Source organism: Pundamilia nyererei, unplaced genomic scaffold, assembly GCF_000239375.1.
Source record: "Pundamilia nyererei isolate P.nyererei 1_Seehausen unplaced genomic scaffold, PunNye1.0 scaffold00009, whole genome shotgun sequence".
NCBI lineage: Eukaryota > Metazoa > Chordata > Actinopteri > Cichliformes > Cichlidae > Pundamilia > Pundamilia nyererei.
The window spans coordinates 3,934,264-3,954,867 of NW_005187410.1; the positions used below are offsets into that span (position 1 = coordinate 3,934,264).

Consider the following 20,604-nt stretch of genomic DNA (forward strand, 5'->3'; position numbering starts at 1 on the left):
TTCCCTCTGCTTTTCTTCTATGCATTTAAGGTTAGCAGTATTATGTCTCAGGTGATATAACTCAGCATTAGGTGATTCATGCAATAAAATAAGTTAGGTTTAAGTTTTAAATGTCTTTGTAAAATAAACACTAACTGATATATTAACAATAAGTTAATGCAGATACCTGCTGGTTTTTCTGCAGGATAACAACAACATGGAATATTATAACACCAATGCTTCACACTGCAGCTACATATAAGCTATGCTTACAAACTGAGTCATGTGTCTCAATTAATCAATAAACCATTAGTCCACAACAGAAAAGTTGTGTTAATCATTTGAATCGATAAATGTAAAAAAGGTTAAAGTTTTTTTCTCTAATTAATATGAGTATAAACTGGATTTCTTGAATTTTTGGACTTAAGCGATCACGTGTTAACTTTAAACAATCAAAATAATAATTAGAAAACACAGCGGCGGAGTGACTTTTTAGGGCAAGCTTTATTGTTTTAAAAGTAACAATTCCTCTATTGCCATAGTTTTTAATGATTGCCATTACTGCTATTATTAGCTGTATGAATACTAAGTAGCTGTATATTTAGCTCGTCATGTGGACATAATAAGTTATTTGCCACCACAGACGGCACGACGTGGCCTTTACAGATCCGCAGCATCTGTGATTTAAGCAGCTGCTAATAAACTGGACACGTGCCATAAAATCAGCACAGCTGGAGTCAAGCTCGGTGATCGGAGCCCGCCGGAGAGCCACTTATTGAACGTGACAGTTTCACGCGCGTGAAGCGGCCCAGATTTTTTACCCGACTCCGCTTCGTGAGCTGTGAACCGGTAGTCCCTGACTGTGTCTGGTAACATCCGCATTGCAAAGCGTTGCGGGAGGCTGCTGCATATGAAAAAGCCGGTAGGCCCTCGTCGTCATTCACCTCCGATAACCCGCCGCGGGCTGGGTTTCCACGATAGTTACACGGCGTTCAGTACATCCCCGGACACTAACCTATGACTTCCTGCAGCTCGTAGGACTCCCGGGTAATTGGCCAGCTGGCTGTCAGCGGTGGTTGCGGGTGGTGGACAGGAGCTGTACAGTCGCCTTGATCCGCCATGATGAAGATGATGATGCTGCGCTTGTTAGCAGCCTCTCTCTCAGACTGACGGGCAGCGAGAGAGGAAGAGAGAGAGAGAGAGTCAAATTTGACCTCACCTCCTCAGTGTTAGTGTCAGCTGGCAGCTGCAGGAGAGGAAGAGCCGCCTCTACCGCAGAGCGAGCACAACCCGGAAAATAACGGATCGCGTGCGCGCGCGCTCGAGACAGTGACTGATTAAGATGGTTTATTATACACCTAATTTAAAACATCTGCTAGAAGAATGGTTACATTACATATATTAAGGAAATTGTGTTTTGAGTTAAAATAGCAATGAATGTGTTAAAATACTGACGTGAGGATGACGTCGCGTGTGTGTAACTTCAGTAATATGTCCAGAATATGTCACATGCAGTCAGAACGGCTGGTGACGATCATACTACTGTCCAGCAGATGGCGCCATCAGACTGTTTATTGATCTGTGTGCGTCCACTACCCACTACGATAGCGTCACACAGTTGCTGCAGATTTGTTGGCTGCACATCCATGATGTGAATCTTCTCTTCCACCACACCCCAAAGGTGCCCTATTGGACTGATCTGGCCCCAGACAGAATCTGATGGCTCTTACATGCTGTGGAGACACTTTGCTGGGACAGCGTGGATCCACTTCTCACTCAAAAGCAATTCAAAGCTGTTCTAACATATGTAATGGTAATTTTTCTTTTTAATTTTTTTACCCACTATCCCTCCTTCTTTGTCTTTGTCTCTAACTCATAGATAATTTTTGTTGGTCACCCCCAACAAAAAATCTTAGCATCTTCAAAATCTCCAGCTCCTGTTGGTCTCCATTTCCAAACCATACATCAAAGAAAGTCTCACTACCATCCTGTAAATCTCCCATTTCACTTTTGCTGCTCTCATTGTGATACTCATTTCCAACCACTCCACCTTGCTTGCACTCTCTTCTTTACTTCTGTCCACTATCTTTTCCTTGGCTGATTGACCACCAAAATGAATTTGCTTTAAGTATGTCTTTGTCTTTTTGGCCTTACCTTTTTTTCTTTTTTGTTATTGGAATCAGGGTTACTACACGAAATCTGTCAGTAGGTGGCAGAGTTTACCAAGCACAGCGGTAAATGGTGGAGCATGCTCCACTGTGTCAATGTTTATTGTCTTTTTTTTTCTTTCTAAAAGTCATTAAAGATCAGTTTGAGTTTGACAGTAAAAATCTGTATCTTCAGTATCTGAAGGTGAGTCATCACCAGGTCGGCAGGTTACTACAGGATTCTCCAACAATAAAAGCAGCACACCTATAAAACAGGAGAATAAATAAAGCAAACGCCATTCTGTATTTAATGAAAGGGGAATCAGTTATACTGTGTTAGGCTGAGTGTTACCCCAGTGCTTTACCTTGATGACGCCGTGGTATAGCCCCGGCATGTGCGCTGACTGTTTTGCATGACATGTCAGCGCACCAATCAGTTGCAGAGGAGCTGATTGAGTCTACTTCCCTACACTGGAATAGCTGAGGGGAAACGGACGGACGGCGATCGCACACGGATATCTCATCATCAGCAGAGCCTGTGCCGTCAGATCGCATCTGAGAGACCTCCTAGATACAGCGGGCCATCATTTCTCTTTCGACCCGGTCACAGTGTCTGCTGCAGGGAGATGGCCGGTATTCTGGCGTGGTTTTGGAATGAGAGATTCTGGCTCCCTCACAATGTAACCTGGGCTGACTTAAAAAACACAGATGAGGCAACGTTTCCGCAAGCCGAGGATCTCTATCTGGCTTGTCCTTTAGCATTCTGCATCTTTATGATACGACTGGTTTTCGAAAGGTGGGTCGACGCGCACATGCGTTAATCCAGGTGTCTGTGATACGGTCTTCTATTGTCGAAATATTCCGGCGAACGATGCAGCACACCCCGCTGTCCATGTGTGTCAGTCTGGTACCTAAACAATGGCATCTTGTCTGGTTAGCCCACAAATCACTAGGGTGATCATCTTTCTTTCTGCAGGGCCGCAGCGTTACGCGCTGTCTGCATTTGATGCATCTGTCGAGGCACACACACACACATGCACACGCTGTGCGGCCAAGTTACCATACCTGGCCAATCCACTCACCGTCCTCTTAGCCCAAACCATAATTTCTGCAAACCATCGTTCTAAAAACCGTTTCCTTTAACCTATCTTATCGGTGGGGGGTTGTGTTTTGGGGTTTTTTTCACTGCTCCATTTGTGATGTTTTGCATGTTGCATGATCATGTGTCTGACCGTTAAGCCACGATGGTGTCATCACAGCAATGCTTGTCATGAGAGTTTCTTTACAAAGTAGTGAGTGAGGCCTTACATTTCCACACTAAGCCCTCATTTACGCTCAGTAACAAAGTTAAAATGATCCGATGATGTTTGACTTGCTGGTTTTTCGTTCATGAAATATATGTCTGTGTAAGGGGAGTTTCTAATATCAGTATTATTATTTTTGCTCATGTAGACAGCCACGTGTTAACTTTAGCAGCTGACTGTCAACTCTTGTGTACTTTCTCACCACATCTTGACAAACAAGTCACACTGTGGCGTCATTTACTGTTTCTTCATCAATACTACGTGGATACTACACTTCAGCAGTTCAACACATAGGTGTTTTTCCCCTCTGTGTTAAACCATTTGTGGTCAAAAGATCTTTACAGTACACTGTTATTCAGCACCTGCAGAGAAAGAGTATGCATTACTGACTGCTCCAGTGTCCTTAATTTAAAGAATAAAAGAAAAGAGACTGAGTCCTTTAATATGTAAATGGTGTCATGATCTGTTTTTTGCAGGTTTATTGCCAGACCATGTGCCATGGGCCTGAAGATCCAGACTAACGGGCCGCAAAAAGCACAACCCAATGCCATCCTGGAAAAGGTCTTCACTGCTATAACCAAGGTTGTCCATGTTTTAATTTTTTTCTAATTATCATTCAGTTATAGCTTAATAACTCAACTACATCTAACCTATGGAGTGTTTATATTTTCTTGACAGCACCCAGATGAGAAGAGGCTGGAGGGTCTCTCCAAGCAGCTCGACTGGGATGTGCGGACCATCCAGCGCTGGTTCAGACAACGACGCAACCAAGAGAAGCCCAGCACTCTCGCCAGATTCTGTGAGAGCATGTAAGACAAACTATAATCAAGACATTCCTCACTTAGCTGCACGCCATGTTTCCTCTGCACGTTTCTTTTTCTCTGTAAACATCAGAGTTTGTGCACTAGTGCTTAACTTTTGGTCACAGTTGTTGTGAGTGTAGTCATTTGAATGGGCTGCGCTGTTTTACCACTTATCAACAACACATCTGTGACAGCAGTAAAAGCAGGCACGGTTAATGATTTTAAAAATCGAGCTTGTTTCATGTCTCTGCAAGTTCATTTTCATACGGTATGGAACTGAAGGTAAATTGTGTGGGTGCACATACTCATAAAAAACAAATTAGGGAAATGGAGGCAGGAATGTAAAGGGGAAATTTGAGGGCTGTAGTGACAGATGCTCATTAAAATCTTCACCTTGTTGGAGTTTTTTTTTTTTCTTTGACAATCAATGTCAAATTTAAAGATATGAGATTTGAGAAATGACACAGAGGACAGCAGAGAACCAAAATAATAACTCGATCTGAAACAAAATTGTCCTGTCCAACTTGAGAATTAATCGGACAAGCATAGAACAAGATAGGAGAAGAGATTTGAATTTAATTGAATTTAAGATAAACTCCTGATACTGTTCAAGTTGTAAGCCAATCAACCTTTCTTTTGGATCTCACTGTCATCTCATGGAGTAATTATTTCAAATAAATCAAGACTAGAACAGCAAGGGAAGAAAAAGAGCATTTTAAAATCTTAAATTGGGATCCTGCTAAGATGAGAGGGAGGCTCTTTCTCAAAAGCTGAGCTGAGGTATGCACAGGAGAAACACACTGGACACAGGCAATATATTATGTTAAATTTCCTTCTCTTCCAGTTAGTGTTATGTTGAGTCTTCAACTGATAATCAGTCAGCGATCATTTATTTCAGCTTTGTGGTCAAATTCAAGCAGAAATGCTGGTGTGGTCCTTTGAAAGCTTATAAGAGGGCTGCTTCAGTTTTGGTTAGTCAGTGCTGTGTCTTACACGGCTTATGAAGATTGCAACATAAATGCTGGTGCTGCTGTTGGATAATAGTCCCAGTGCGAACCAGCAAACCCACTCAGTCTGTAATAGAGAACTGGCTAATCTGCAGTAAAGCATTTGCCATCAGGGAAATGGTAGTTACTTGGCGTGTGACGTTAAAGGCCAACGAGCGAGTGTCGCTGTCAGAGCAGGGTCATGTCTGACACCGGTAGAGCAAATCTGGCAGTTTGAGACACGGGGAGCCTCACATCTTCTGATCTGCCTGAGGCTGCTGTTCACTCAGGAGACCACTGTCGGCTGATTAGACTACTGGACTCCTGTTACAAGCTCAAAGAAGAATCTGAACACAAAAAAAATGAAAAGAGAGATTCGATTTGTGTCTGTATGAAATATGTAAGGGCTTTTTGTACATGCTTTGCTGGCATTCGTTCGTTCAAAGCAACACCCGTGCCGAAACTGTTATCTGCACTCGGCATAATTGATAGCAGACAACACGGCGCTTTGCAATAGTTTGTCCAGGTTGTGAGTCTCAGTTGCCCACAGTGCAGTCCTCCAAACAGGCTGGCTTCAGTGCTTCTAGCAGTGATTGTGCTCTAATTAGGCCCTCATGCACAGCTGTTACAGACTGATAGGATTCTTTGTCTCGCAGTTGTCATGATGGCCGATTTTGTGTCTGTTCTTTTCATTATGCAGACTGGGAGCATGTAGTAGACACATTTGGTCTGAAAATAATGAAGGCTCTGCATGGACTTTGTCTCCCAGCTTTTGTTACCCAGACAGACTGCAAAAAAAGAGAGAAAAAGTCATCCAGTCAAGTGCAAGTGTACTATTTTTTTTCTTAGCAACAAACCTGCAATAACTTTGTTTATATAGAAAGGAAGAAAATCCATAAAGAAATGAAAACTCACTCAGACTAAGAGGCTTCACAGTAAATTAAGATTTTGCAGTGTACTTGGGGAGTAGAGCCCTTCCTCTTTTCAGTTCTTGGTCGTTACAGGCTGAGGCAGGAGCTCACTTTGATGTGCTCAACAGCTCCAGTTGTCTGATCTCATCTTGCTCCATTCTTCTTCATCGTTGGTTTCACTGAGAATAAAGAAATTATCATAAAGGATAAAATTACCCACTTTTTTCCTTTGTTTTAAAGACAGTGACAAAGAATGTCTGTTACTAGAGTTAATACTATTAAATAATGATGATTTTTAACCTTATATTATCTATGTCAGGTGTCCCTTAATATTTGATGCATAATTAAATGGACTGCTACTAAATCCAAGTAATTTATTTATTTTTTTTTGCTTTCCATATTACAACCAATTGAAGTGGATTATTCAGGGAGTATTCTTTGGAAATGCACAAATTCCTCCTACCACGTGGTACATAGGAGTGCAGTTTTTTCATCTCAGCACAGAAACTAAAAACAGAAGAAAAGGGCAAACACGTTCTTCCAAATTAAATTCAAATATTTGAATTTAAATCTCATCTTTTCTTATTTTACTAAAGGACAAGTACACTCAAAGGATTGTTTGCCCTCGTAAACATGAAGCATTGTTTTTGATTAAAATACATCTGAAATATATAAACTCAAAGGTTTACTTATTCAAATAATTAATCACTGAGGAAAATATGCTTGGCTTAAACTGAATGTATATCAGCCAAGTTTCTTTTGAACACATCCCATTAAATTCAACTTTTTACATTGTGCTTATGCAACAAAATTACATAGAAATGTAGTCAGACTACCTAAAGTCAGCATTTCAAACCATGTTCCAAAGGCAGAATCTGGATATCACCCAAACTGAATTTTCAACAGCAGTCCCTTGATTGATACCCTAATGGTTCAAGCATCCCCTAAGATTGCATGCTATTGTTTCAAATACTACAAAAAAGCAATTCCCTAAAGCAAAATACAAAAGAAAGCAAATCACATGAGCATCTGTATCCTGATTTCATGTGCAGAAATGGCAAGCTGAGGTGGTTATTGCAGTTCTGTCTAGTTTTTGACCAGCACTGACTATTGTAGAGAAAGTTTTAAAATCCAACTCTGCTTTCAGGGGTTTCAGATAGCTCTGTCTTTAACTGAAAATGCAGTTTCAGCAAAGGACATCCATCTTTTCTACATAGTTTAGAGTTTTCAGTTAATTTTCACGTGGGTATTATTGGTGACGATGCCTCATCTAAAGCTACTTTCACAAGGGGTTCGATTTGGCTGAGTTTTTACACCAGATGCCCTTCCTGACAGTTCCTGGCAGCAAACCGGGGCTTTTCTTGATTGTTAGGAGAATGTGTAAACTACTACATATTCCTCATCTAACAGTTTAAAAACTGTTAGATGAGGAATTAACCAAAATCATTTTCAGATGGATAAACAATACAAACGTGCAAGAATGCATGCACTGAGTGCACGTTGAAACCAGGAGTCAGAGAGAGAGAGATGCAAAACATAATGACCGCACCAATATAATTGCAAATAAATGAATCAAAGGTAAAGCATATTAAAGCAAGATTAAAACCAAATAAATCAAAGTAATAAGAAAAGAAGCAATCGCAAGACTGTCCAATTTACATCTAAAAATGTCAATAACATTTCAAAATGTTTCCTAACTTTTAACTGGATTAAAAGTAGATTATCAAAAATGAATTGATGCATTTAAACTCTCCAGAAATATATCATTATCAGCAGCTGAGACTACTAGCATCCTCATTACTGCTTTCCCTCTAACAACACGTAGGTGTGGGAGTCTCATACACTTCAGAAGCAGTTTGCCAGACTCCAAGCTGACAAGTAATAACTATGATTGTGCTCAGCAGATGCTTTTAGGGCAGCTGAGAGATGGGTCATTTACATGTGCATATCAAAGAAGACAGCTACACACGTTATCCCTCAGCCTGCTCGCCATGTTCCAGCACCACGTTAAAACAAACTGGCACTTAACAAGCTTTTTCATTTCAGTAATTTTTAAAATCGTGTCTATGTAATTAAACCAAAGTAGACAAATATACATAGGTAGGCGGTGCACCTATTACTACCTGAATAATATCAGAGCTGTTACTGCTGATCTAACTGCAATGAGGGGACAAAGCTTCCTGACTGGTGAGTTTTGATAAAGCTGGAGACTCATGCCTAATTGTTATGTTGAACAGTATGAATGCAGACAATTGCAGCGAGCTGGTGCTCAGGCTTCCCACCTGGAGAAGTGACAAAGGTAAATTAAATGAGCCAGTACGATCTGCTTTTTATGATTTTATTCCAACACTAGGCGCTACCTTCAGAATAAAAGCAGCCTCATTACTGAGTTTTTAATCAAATCAAAGTCACCCCTGCAATTATTTCCTCCCTCAAGCAATGTCCTGTCTAAACAGGTACATTTGAGCTCTCCGTGATTAGTTGAGCTGTCTAAATTTGAAATCCAGCCTTTCATCATACGTAAAAAAACAATTTATTAAAGCATGATTAAGCACTTATAAAAAGACGGTGTTTGTATCCGAGCATTACCTTAAGCATATGTGCTGTATGAACTATAGTTTTTATGCCTAAATTTGCATAAGAATAATCCTATTAACCACAGCTGATACACAGTATTGTTTAGTTAAAAGTATAATTGGCTAATAGCTTTTCCATCGAGTGCACCAAATACACAGCAGCTCTTAGATAATTAAATTTTAAAAGGTGCCAGTTTGCTCAACTGTCATCATCAATTTGAAAAAGTGTAACTCATAATGACAAAACTCAATCGGTGCCTGACGACAGGGAAAAAAAAAACTATTCAAAGGAAGCATTTGTGAGTCATTGTGATTGCACATATATAGCAGTGATTCAGTAGCACTTGTAAAAGACTCTTGCAGGCTTCATCAACCAGTTGCCATGCAACAGTCTTTACTGTGTTTCAGGTAGACTCGTCCAGCTGATTTGCTCTTACAATACTGTTGATCAGACACAAAAAGCAGTTAATGATGGCTTCCACAAGCAGCACGTCAATGTGGTAATAATTCCTCTAGTATTCATCGCGAGTAACAGCTCGTTCCTGCACAAAGGAGCCGATGTGGATTTACCTTGTTCTCTTTTTTTGAGCGTTTATGAATCGTGGAGTTTCAGGGCCTGCAGCTGTCCAAAGGTGTTTGATTTGAGGTCAAACAACCACACCGCGCAACCTTTAAAGTATGCAAATGCTTGTTTCACATGACAGGATCCACATCGTCTGTCAGTGGATGTTTTCTTCCGTGTCATAGAAGTCAAGCTCTGCTTTGTTCCTCTGGTTTGATTCGTGGAGTTATACAACTGTATTCAAAAGAGTTTATGCAATCTAAAAATGCAGAGACATACCTTTACACTCAGGCATCTATAGTAACTTATAGTAATCAGCTGAACACAATAACTAGTGTTTGTGTTATTAGACTGACTGTCCATTGGGCTCACGAGATGAGTGAGTCAGTCTAGTTCATATGAGGGTGAAAGTTCATCCATAGTTGTGCGCATGTGTGTGTAACAGATAAAAGATCTGTATATCTAGAATAAAGCACTTTGTGAATGTAAATTGTGGTGTAAAAAGTCAAGAAATACTAGAAATCCCCCGCATCAATCTCAATCCATTTGCCAGCTTTTGCCTTACTTTTTTATTTATTTAAGTTAACCAAATATTACTGCTATTCTAAAAAAAACCTGTGGAAATCTCTGTCCAGCTGTCACCTGTTTGGTGTGCAGAGATGCATTAAAAAGGATACTATAAGATAACAGTGACATCTCAGAGGAATGAAATATTTAATGAAGTCATCACAGTTTCTCCTTGTGGGCTAATTTGTCTCCATTTAGAGACACGAATGAAATAATTGGCGTAATGCAGCTTGCACAACTATGGAAGCTGCATTGGATAGGGGGCTTGCTAAGGGGCCAATCTTGAATCATTCCTCCCAATTGATGACTGGGATAAGTAGGAGGTATTTTATAAGCACATCTTTGATCACTGATGTGTCAGCTGAAGCAGTTTCCTTCTTGTAAGCTCGAAGTCAGACCTCGTGATGACTTTCCCGATCATTGTGTAGCTGTGGTTACTGTAATTTATGTGCAGGGTTACATAAAGCAGAGAAGGGTTGGGAATGGACAGAGTGAGTGTTTTTTTTTCCCCCCTCCAGACCTCACAAGGGAAGTCAGTGACGTCTTATTTTCATTGATTTGCCCTAGACTGCAGAGTTGAATAAGAAGCCCTTACGCCACTTCCAGTTCCTAATTACAGGCATAACAGCCACATTGTGTGCCACAGTGTGCTGCACCAAGGGATTAAACAAAGTAAATAGCATACGCACGAGTGGTATTACATCAGATTCTGGAAAACATTTTGGGATGCAGGTCATTATTCTCCTCAAAATGGTCTCAGAATGTGTTTTGTTTGGATTCTGTAGAAAACAGAAATCAATGTGCAAAAAAAAGATAAATATAAACAGCTGCAAATATGTGTGCACTGCAGAGCTAGAGGAGGCTGTCTTTAATACTAGTGTTGCTCCAGACTAGACCAAAACTGAAATCCACTGCTGTTAAACACATTTTTTTAAGGTTACACCCCCAAAAGAAAAACTAAAGATTTTTGTGATCAGATGAGTCTATAGTCATGATCTTTTTATTTGTTTCAGGTGGAGATTTACATTCTACTTATACATATTTACCTACGGAGTACGATTCCTTAAAAAGGTAAGTTTTACTTAAAGAGTTTCTGTAACAGGAGCTGGATTTAATAAGGGATCTGTGAGATGTGAAGCTATTTTCTAAACCACTTAAAGTATAGCGGTACATGATAAAATTGAATTAAAGTGACTAATTTTATAAAGACAAAAAAAGGAAAAGGGAAGGCAGTGGAGGAATAAAAATGACCTCTAATCAGTCAGGGGGTTTTCTGTGTTACTATAGTGACATGTAGTTTTTAACAGCTGGAAGCCAATGTTCAAAGGAGCTTCTGTTGTGTGTCGTGTTATCCCGTGTAAGAAGAGCCACCTACAAGAACAAGGACTTGAAATAACTGAGATGATGACATTTAAAGTGGTCATCACTGCTATTTAATTAATTAAGTGACTTTGTCATTGTTGGAAATTGTGGCTTTCCTACGGTGAGTAGTGTAAGTGTTTTATCAATAAAGCATGGCTTTTTTTTTTTTAAATGCCCCTTTTATGACATATACCATTTAACCAGATGTTTAGCTTAACTTTTAGGGTTACCACACCTAAAACTATACCCGTGTAATGATAATATTCATATTGACCATTTTTCATGTCCTGTTAAAAGATATTTTTACCTTCATGAATATGTATGCATGTATGCAGTGCCTTAAGCCTACTATGTGTAGTTTAGGGGCTTCCCAGTGCTTCCAGTTGAAATGGTGTTTCCTCTTTAAAAAGCCTGAAATTCCAGCAGACACATCAATAAGCCACACTTTGTCGAGTTCATACATTTATGGTAACAAGCCAGTTAAGCAAATTTGACTGAAATATGAGATCGAGATAGGTTTAATAGAGTTCATGCATAAATTCATGAAAATCCGTATATTAACACAATCACAGCAGTGGCTGAGACAGAGCAGGATAAATCTCTCACAGACACAAGTTGCATGACGAAGCACTTTGTGAAAATAGTTAAGTCCCTGGCAGCCGCTGCTGCAGGCTCCAGCCTCTGCGGGATTTATTAATAGAGCGGGTCTGGAGAGGAGTGCAGGAGACGTAAACTCAGCTCCAGTGATGGGTCACTGTTTGCTTATAACACATTTTTTTAGCATCTCAGTTGCCGTCACTCTTCTCATCTTTACGTCACTACTCGAGATTTTTGTCTTATGGTGGTGTGAGCAGAACATAGCAATTTAGCATTTATTGAGTTTTATATGAGCCAAAGAATTGCTGCTATCATTGCCCCTCAACAAGTCAGTCAAAGTTTAATAATATTTTTTATTATATTGTTTGATTTTCTTTGTCTAAGGTATAAACATACTGTTCTCATCTCTTGTAGACTCCATGGCTATGGAACACTAAAGAGTGCTGGTACAACTACCCTTACCAGGTAAACATTTACTCTGCAATGTTTACCCATCCTTTGCGATCATGTTACAGCATTCCTGGATTTACTACCTATCAAATATTTAGTTTAACTCTGCTGCTTTGTGTGTTTATGCAGCCACTGACTGTGGACATCCATTATTACTATATACTGGAGCTGTCTTTCTATCTGTCGTTGCTGTTTTCCCAATTCACAGACATCAGGAGGAAGGTAATTATGAGCACATGTCATAAAAAAAACACACATCATGCATGTCCAGTGGCACAAATCATCATTTGTTTGTTAGAAGGCAAAAGAGAACAAGGTTATTTACTTACTTATTTGTTTTGAATCTAGAAAAACGTGTTGTTCTTATGCAAGTGTAAGTAGAACTATCACAGAAAAGACATCCCGATCCTTTTGTGATTAATGTTTAGTCTGTTTTAATCAGTTTGATTGTATCATCACTGTATAAATTAACTAAACTTTAACACGAAGCCGAAACACTTTATTCTAACTAGTTTACAAAAACTTTGATTAACTACATTTAAATAATCCCTTCAGCCAATGACTGAACTTAAAGGTGACTTTATTAGGTACACATTCCTAGTACCAGGTTGGACCTCCTTTTGCTTTCAGTGCTGCCTTAAGTCTTCTTGCCAAAGATTCAGCAACATGCTGGAAACGTTCCTCAGAGAGTCTGGTCGATAGTGACATGACAGCATCGCACAGTTGCCGCAGGTTTGTCAGCTGCACATTCATTCATGTGAATATCCCATTCCACAACATTCCAAAGATGCTCTATTGGATTGGGATCCAGTCACTGTGGAGGCCATTTAAGTATAGTGAACTCCCCCACACCATTACACCTCCACCAGAAGCAGTCTGAATCATAAATACAATGCAGGACTGATCCATGCTTTCATGTTGATTATGCCAAATCTTGACCCTATGGTCCAAATGTTGTAGCAGGAAGTAATTTTGGTGAGGCCGCGTGAGTTGTCTCCTGTTCTTAGCTGACAGAAGAGGCACCCAGTGTGGTCTTCTGCTGCTGTAGCCCATCTGACTCAAGGTTCAACGTCTTACATGTTCAGACATGGCCTTCTGTATACCTTGGTTGTAGCCAGTGATTATTTGAGTTACTTTTGCCTTCCTATCAGCTTGAAGCTGTCTGGTCATTTTCCTCTGACCCCTGGCATCAACAAAGCACTGGATATCTTTTTTTTTTTTTTTTTTTTTGTCCAGCGTGTCTGGCACCTACAACTATGTCTGGAACCACAACCATTGTTCAAAGTCACGCTTAAATGCATTGAGTTGCTGCCATGTGATTGGCTAATTAGATAGTTACATTAACAAGTAGTTGAACAGATGTACCTAATAAAGTAACCACTGAGGGTATAATGTGTCACATTTGACAAAATGATTTGTGTTGATGTGTGTGCTGAGATATATGCACCTACTGGCAGTCAAGACAGTAGTTAAAAAGGAATCTTTTTCTTCCCAGTGTTGCAATAAATCACTATAACCGAAGATCCGTATATTATTAAAAACACTGTTATAGGCTACATATTTTGCTTATCTGCAAGCAGGTAAATAAGTCATTTTTTTCTCATATTTTCGAGGTTGACTTTTTTCTAATGCAATGGACTTTCTTGTACACAAATTAATAAATGTATATTTGTTATGATTTATATAAAATCATAACAAATATGTCTTATAGTTAATATGTAAAATAAATGCTTAAGCTAATTTAGGTTCAAACTACCATTTTACTCAGCTAAAGCAGTTTTTTTACCAGCTTTTTTGTTTATCAAGTGTGTGTACTTAATAGGTAGATATATAATCCTTTATTTTATTAGCGTCTTATATTTTAGCATTGTTCACAAAAACACAAAAAGGATGAGATTCAATTTTCTGTTTAACTATTAGGACCAAGTTTTTGGTTAAACCCTAGAGCCAGCTTCAATACACTTCTGTATACTACTCTGAGATTACTGCAGTCACACAGAGCATATGTCTTGTGGTTTTATTGTGAAAGGTTTTTGCACGTACATAGAACAAATCAGGTTTCTGGCACAGGTCGCGCAGCTACAACAGTGAAACTGCATGCACAGCACCAGGACTCTGGAGGCAGCTCACCTAATGTAAAATCTGCTTTCACAAATAATCAGGTCTATTAAAGTGTACCTATGCTCATTTCCAGCTCCGTTTTTCTAGACTTAACTCTACTAAAGCTGATAGCAATCTTTGCTCTTCAAAATAATCCTTCTCCTGGATTATAGCGCAACCCCTCAGTTCACCCATTGTCTGAAACGAGCCATTTTAGCTGATATGTCTGTGGAGCTACATTTAAGCCAACTTTTTTCCTTTGTTCTGATTGGCAAGCTCTCATAAACAGGAGGCGTGTATAGCACCTCGCTTTGATATACAGATTCATCAGTAGAAAAAACTGTCTGAAACAGAGCGTTTAAAGCAATCAGAAATTGGTTTAGGCTTATAGGGTGTGAATGCATGTACGCTGAGTGATTTAAAACTTGTATATATCAGTCACTGTAACTTTATTTGTACGACAGATAACAAAGAAAAAGATAATAGTAAAAAAAAATCCCTTTATTCTCTGCTGTGCATTCTTTTAAAGAACCAACTTGGTCTGTGTCTAAGCTGAAAGTCAGTCCATGGAAGCATTCAGTCATCTTCATCCCACTTCATCTTTTTTTTTTATGAAAATGGCCACACTTTTGGCTCATTAAGCATCAATTTGCATGCCTTCCAGCCATGATCGTACTCCTGTCTCCACTCCATCCCAGCTCTGCCCTCTATTCAAACACACTCTGCTCACTGCACTCACAGCAGCAAGCAGCAGCCCTCACGATGCCATGCTGTGTATGCCTTCACTCTGTCATCTCTTTGTTGACTGTTGGCATGTTGTCTGTTTTTGTTTCTCCTTTCAGTTTTTTTCATGCACAGCACTACGCTGAGGAGGTCCTCTGCATCCCCTGCCAATTTCAGTATGTTCCCCCTGCACACTCTTGCCTTGCTTTCACTCTCTATCTTGCATCATTACTCTTCCTGCTCATCTTCTCTCCTCATTCACTTGCCACTTTGGACTGGTTCTGGGTGCTTTAAGCTGCCATCCTCAGATGATTCAGTAGCTAAAGATTTGTTAGAGGAATGCCCCCCTTGTCCCCGGTCCTGCCGCTTAGTCATCTGGAGCTCTATTCAAAGCTAGAAAACCTAACGGCTCATACCAATATCGTTAGTTGTGTAGTTACAGCAGGGATTGTATTGAAGAAACATAGCTTTTAGCTCACTTTCAACTCTAAAACCTCATTCAACACTTAAATGTTTTAAAACTGCAGCCCTGATATGTTTAAGGAAGATAAAGAAGCACACAGGGCCCAGTTCCTCCAACACTACACCACACTGTAAAAAGAAAGATCTTGCAAACTGTTTTCTCAGTGGGATCTTCCCTTTTTGAGACACAGCTGTGCCTGAGATAGTAGGATGTGTGAATATCTAGTTTGGTTTCTTTTAAACACACTACTGCAGAAACTGTTGATAAATGCTTGGGCGCTGGGGGTGTATTTGCTATTTTTGTTTGCATAAATTGTAATATGTGCAGCATGCAGTAACATTTTAAAACTTCTTTCTATAGTTATGTGACATTTTGCTGGATGCTGTTTCCCCAGGATTTCCTGATCATGTTCCTGCACCATGTGGCAACACTCTCTCTGATTGTATTCTCCTATGTGAACAACATGGCACGAGTGGGAACTCTGGTCATGTGTCTGCACGATGCAGCTGACGTGTTGATAGAGGTGAGGATCCGGGGAGAGACTTAAACACTGTGGATGGATAGATGGGTGTGTGGGTAGAGTGATTTAAACACAGTCTACACAGTATGAACAACACACCATACCATGTAACAACAACTCTATGCATATACTATATGAACAAAAGTACTGGGTTGCCTACACATTACACCTACAGGAGCTGCTCAGCCATAGAAACCTATGCCACTAACGATACATAGTTTTTGTGTGAAACAGTGGCAAAGTTTATGCATTGTGCATCTCAGCAGTCCCACTCTGTAACTTTATGTCATTAGCCACTTTGTGGCTTTGTTCCTGAACACTTCCACTTTGCAAGTATGCCATTTACAGTTGATTGTTGAGAGTTGGCTTGTGAAATTTCTTCTGCGAGCAAAGAAATTTCACCGTGCCACAATCAGTGAGGTCTTTATAACGATCCACTCTTTCACCAATATTTGTAAAGGCAGACTGCATGTCTAGGTACTTGATTTTATACACCTGTGGCAATGAAACTGAAAATGTCTGAATTCAAAGATGAAGAGGTGTGGTCCAATACTTTTGTCCATACAGTGTAGATTAGATCTAAATTGCATTGCATTGAAGGTATTGTGGTAGTTTTTGTTCTTTAGCACATTCAACTTGAAATACAAAGCTGGCTACTAAACTAAAAAGTCAAAAGAATGAATGAAAAAACTACAGTTGTTGTTTGGAGTTTACATAGACTCATCATTGGCATGAATGTTGTAGTAATTTTGGGCTTTTAATGATTTCTTTGATCTCTTTTCTTTCTGGGGTGGAATGATTGTAAAGCATACATATTTAATGACGTTAAAGAACCAATAACTGGGTGCACAAGTTTTCATTTATTTTGGATCTTCTCTCATCCACACAGGGTCAAACTTATTCATATATTATTCACTGATATTTGGGTAAATGTCCCCATAGCAAGATGCATCTCAGCTAAACACTTTTGGTAGCCAGCAACAAACTTCAGGCATAATTCTGGCCAATATTTGACCAATCATCGTAGCAAAACTGGTAGAGTTCTTTTCAATTGGTCGGGTTTCTTTTAAGTGTAGTCCACTCATTTTCAATAGGGTTGAGGTCGGGGCTTTAGGAAAGCTATTGAAAGCCAGATCCACCCATCATTCCACCCTGGAATAAGAACAGTTCAAAGAATATGGTTAAGATGTAGCCACAGAGATCCCAAATATAAAGGTCTTGGATATTACATGACCACTGTGGTTCATTTCATGGTTTACAAATTCACTGAGTTTGGTAACAATTCCCATTTTGACCAGTGTCCATCAGTATTAAATGAAGAGCAGGATTAGGTTTAGAGGACCACATTGTTTTTTAAGAGAAATGAACATATGTGGTTTGCCAAAATCAACACCTGGTTTAAATGGTAAAAGACAAAAAGAAAAAATGCCTGACACACCAAAACCTGAGTGAAGCAATGACCTGGATTGACCTATTGATAACAAGATTATTAATTTAAAGAAAAAGTCCAGCACACCAGGTCAAAAGCACTCAAAGAGGTAAGTCTAGAGCAAGCACAGAGAAAACACTTTAGTGCTTCAGCTATAGCTCCCTTACATTTGTCAGCAGAACTGGCATGCCAGCATTAATCAATACTTTTACTGCTGACCGAACTAAAAGGGTGAATGTAGGGGCACACAGGAGCAATGTGCATGCATCCAAACACATTTGAAGGGATTTCTTTCTTCTGCAAGACAACAACCCCACGCATCCAGTGAAAACAACCTGAAAGAGCCTTTCAGGATAAAGAATAGCCTTGCCAGTCATCTCATCTCACCTGATCTTGTGATCAGTCACCTGATCTCTACCTTTAGTAGACCCCACAACAAGCAAGAGCTGAAGGGATGGGAGAGCGTCACCGGGGACGTGGCTGTATATATGTATGGGCTAATGGCTGATTTTTATTTTTTATTTTTTTATTTTTTAATTTCCACAAATGTTGAACATGAGGATTTTGTTTGGCTTCATGTTTATCTGCACATTAGTACCCTAATCTAACTACACTATGTGCAAAACAGGCTTCACCTCCCACACAGCTCTTTCAGCATTGATGTAACCTACACACATTTAACAGACTTTAATGTAGTGTTTTTTTAATTCAAACTGGAAACATGAGTTTTTTCCATTTTTTTATGTTATTTACATTAATTTCTGTTTCTTTTTTAACCCCAGGCTGCCAAGATGGCCAACTATGCCAAATGTCAGATACTGTGCAACTTGCTATTTGCAATGTTTGCTATTCTCTTCATAAGCTCCAGGCTGGGAGTTTACCCCATCTGGTGAGTGTTATTTGCTTCTTTGTTGTGTACCATAGTTAGCATCCTTCTAAAGCCAGGCTTCAGTGCAGGTGTGTTAGCCTTTTGCGTTTGCATGCATGTGCTCACACGACTTGCGGAACGTTTTTTTTTAAAGCAGATGCCTGAGTTGCTCTGCTTATTTTGGCAATTCATCTCTGAAAATTTAGCCATCAAGATCTCATTGGCTTTTTTTTTTCTTCTTTTTCTGCACAACAGTTTGCAGTTCAGACAGAATCTCTTTGAATTTGTGTTGCTAAGTAATAGTTACTATGGATACCACAGCTTTAAACTCTCAAAGAAAGCCAAACCTATCAGTAAATGAAAAGCAGATCATTATGGTTATTGGTTTATCTTTGAAAACTGTGTCTAGAGTTTGATGGGATTGTTAATAACATCAAAGTGATTTCCACTCAAAAAGAGCTTTCATCGTTTTGTGGCGCTGCTTTTTAGGTGTTTTACCTTTAATTTATTCGTCATTATAAAGCGGAGTTAATCCATCCAAATTTCTCTAACAGAGAGAAGAGAAGATTAATTAAATGTTTAAAAGATTTAATGACTCTCTAAAAGCTTGAATTAATTTCTTCAATAACTTTGTGAATGGCAGTTATTATTTGCCTTTTTTGACTGATATTTGCAGTCATAAATAAATAAATTCAAAATAAAAACGAAAATAAAATAAATACGTTTATTTTAGTCGTGCGCACGGAAGTCATTCCACAGTCATCTGTAGCCACAGCGTTATCACACCTTTCACAAGTGAAGAGAGACGTAATTTAGTTTTCCAGTCAGGCAGCTGCAGCCGTCTGCTTTTCTTTGAGATACCATCGATTCTTGTTCAGCACAAAAATGCTGTTTTGAGTTTATAGAATCAAGATTGTCTTCGATAATTAGGGGCTTTCTGGAGAAGTGCTTTGAGAAATATTTGTCAGTAAAGTCTTTTTTTTCCCAGAAAGAAGCTTTTAGCCGGCACCCCCACATCCTCTGTCCTCTGTTCATACTGTAATATAATGCTCCCATACGCTACATTTTAGTCAGCCCCCACCACACCCGTAGTAAAGTTGTCATTACTGTAAAGCTGTTGCCATGGCTTCAGTATCTGGAGGATGATTCACAGAACGAATTGGAAGAATTGTTCCAGGGTTAAATTTAGACCCTTAAAATTTCAATCGTGTGTCATGTGAAGTTAGGCAACACACTGATTTTTCTTACAGTGCCAACTTCAATTAAATTGTAAATTATTGCTCTACTCATATTGAACTATAAATAAAACACTCACATTTCTGTCTCCCTTTTCATGAAACACCTGGATTTTAACAATGTGTTTGGAGCAGAGCTTTCTTTCTTTGGCTTTGTGTACTCGCCCCCAGGACACGCCCTAATTCACCAAATGAGGGGGCGTGCTTTAGTTCTTTATGTCAAGTTAATTTTCTCTGTCTCCCTCTGTTGCTATGGAAGGATTTTAAACACCACCTTGTTTGAGAGTTGGGAGATTATAGGGCCCTACCCATCCTGGTGGGTCTTCAACCTGCTTCTGATCATGCTGCAGCTGCTCCACTCCTTCTGGTCCTACCTCATAGTGAAGACAGCATGCAGAGCCATCTCCAAAGGAAAGGTGAGTCACTAAACCCAGTTCTTTTGCAAAATCCTTACCTTTGTATCTAGGTGGCTGTGCTGCTAGTGCATCTATAAATAGTGTGTGGTGTTCTGATGGGCCATTTTTTGACTTTCTCTTTCTGTTTTCTATGCTAACCTGCAACATTCAAGGTGGGAAAATGGAATCCGTTACATGTAAGTACATGACATTTTGTACAACTTTTAGTTTTTCCTCATATTTCTTGCAGCTAAAGTGGTTACTGGCTGAAAGCTTCTTATTCATGCTATTCATGGTCCCTGAGGTGGAAAACTCCCTAGCTTTTCCTGTACCACCCTTTTGCAACTTCCTCTGAAATATCTGAACCTCTAGAGGATGGATTCACTCATAATTGTGGACAGACACTTGGGTTCCCTAGACAATCGATCCAATTAGGTTTGGTGGTCATTTAACTCATTTAACTTTTTAACTGGTGCCGTTGTCATCAAAGCACCAGAAGTAGGAAGAGCTTAGTAAATTGTGTTGTTTTAGCGATTCCCGTCCACTCGAATAAATTAGCTAAACTTTAACATGAATCTCTTTCTGTGTTCACTATCTTCTAGTGGATTCGAAAACCTTGCCATGTCA

General features: G+C 39.5%; 1 protein-coding gene across 1 annotated transcript in view; it reads left to right on the forward strand.

Moving 5' to 3' along the window:
• Positions 1–2,590: 2,590 nt before the first annotated feature.
• cers6 (ceramide synthase 6) overlaps positions 2,591–20,604 on the forward strand; it is a 21,154-nt gene continuing 3,140 nt past the window's right edge. The window contains exons 1-10 of the mRNA XM_005723433.2: positions 2,591–2,922; positions 3,907–4,012; positions 4,109–4,239; positions 10,849–10,906; positions 12,209–12,259; positions 12,374–12,466; positions 15,925–16,053; positions 18,262–18,368; positions 19,842–19,998; positions 20,151–20,174. Of these exons, the coding sequence (XP_005723490.1) occupies positions 2,753–2,922; positions 3,907–4,012; positions 4,109–4,239; positions 10,849–10,906; positions 12,209–12,259; positions 12,374–12,466; positions 15,925–16,053; positions 18,262–18,368; positions 19,842–19,998; positions 20,151–20,174 (1,026 nt within the window). The 5' untranslated portion in view covers positions 2,591–2,752. The remainder of the gene's footprint in view (positions 2,923–3,906; positions 4,013–4,108; positions 4,240–10,848; positions 10,907–12,208; positions 12,260–12,373; positions 12,467–15,924; positions 16,054–18,261; positions 18,369–19,841; positions 19,999–20,150; positions 20,175–20,604) is intronic.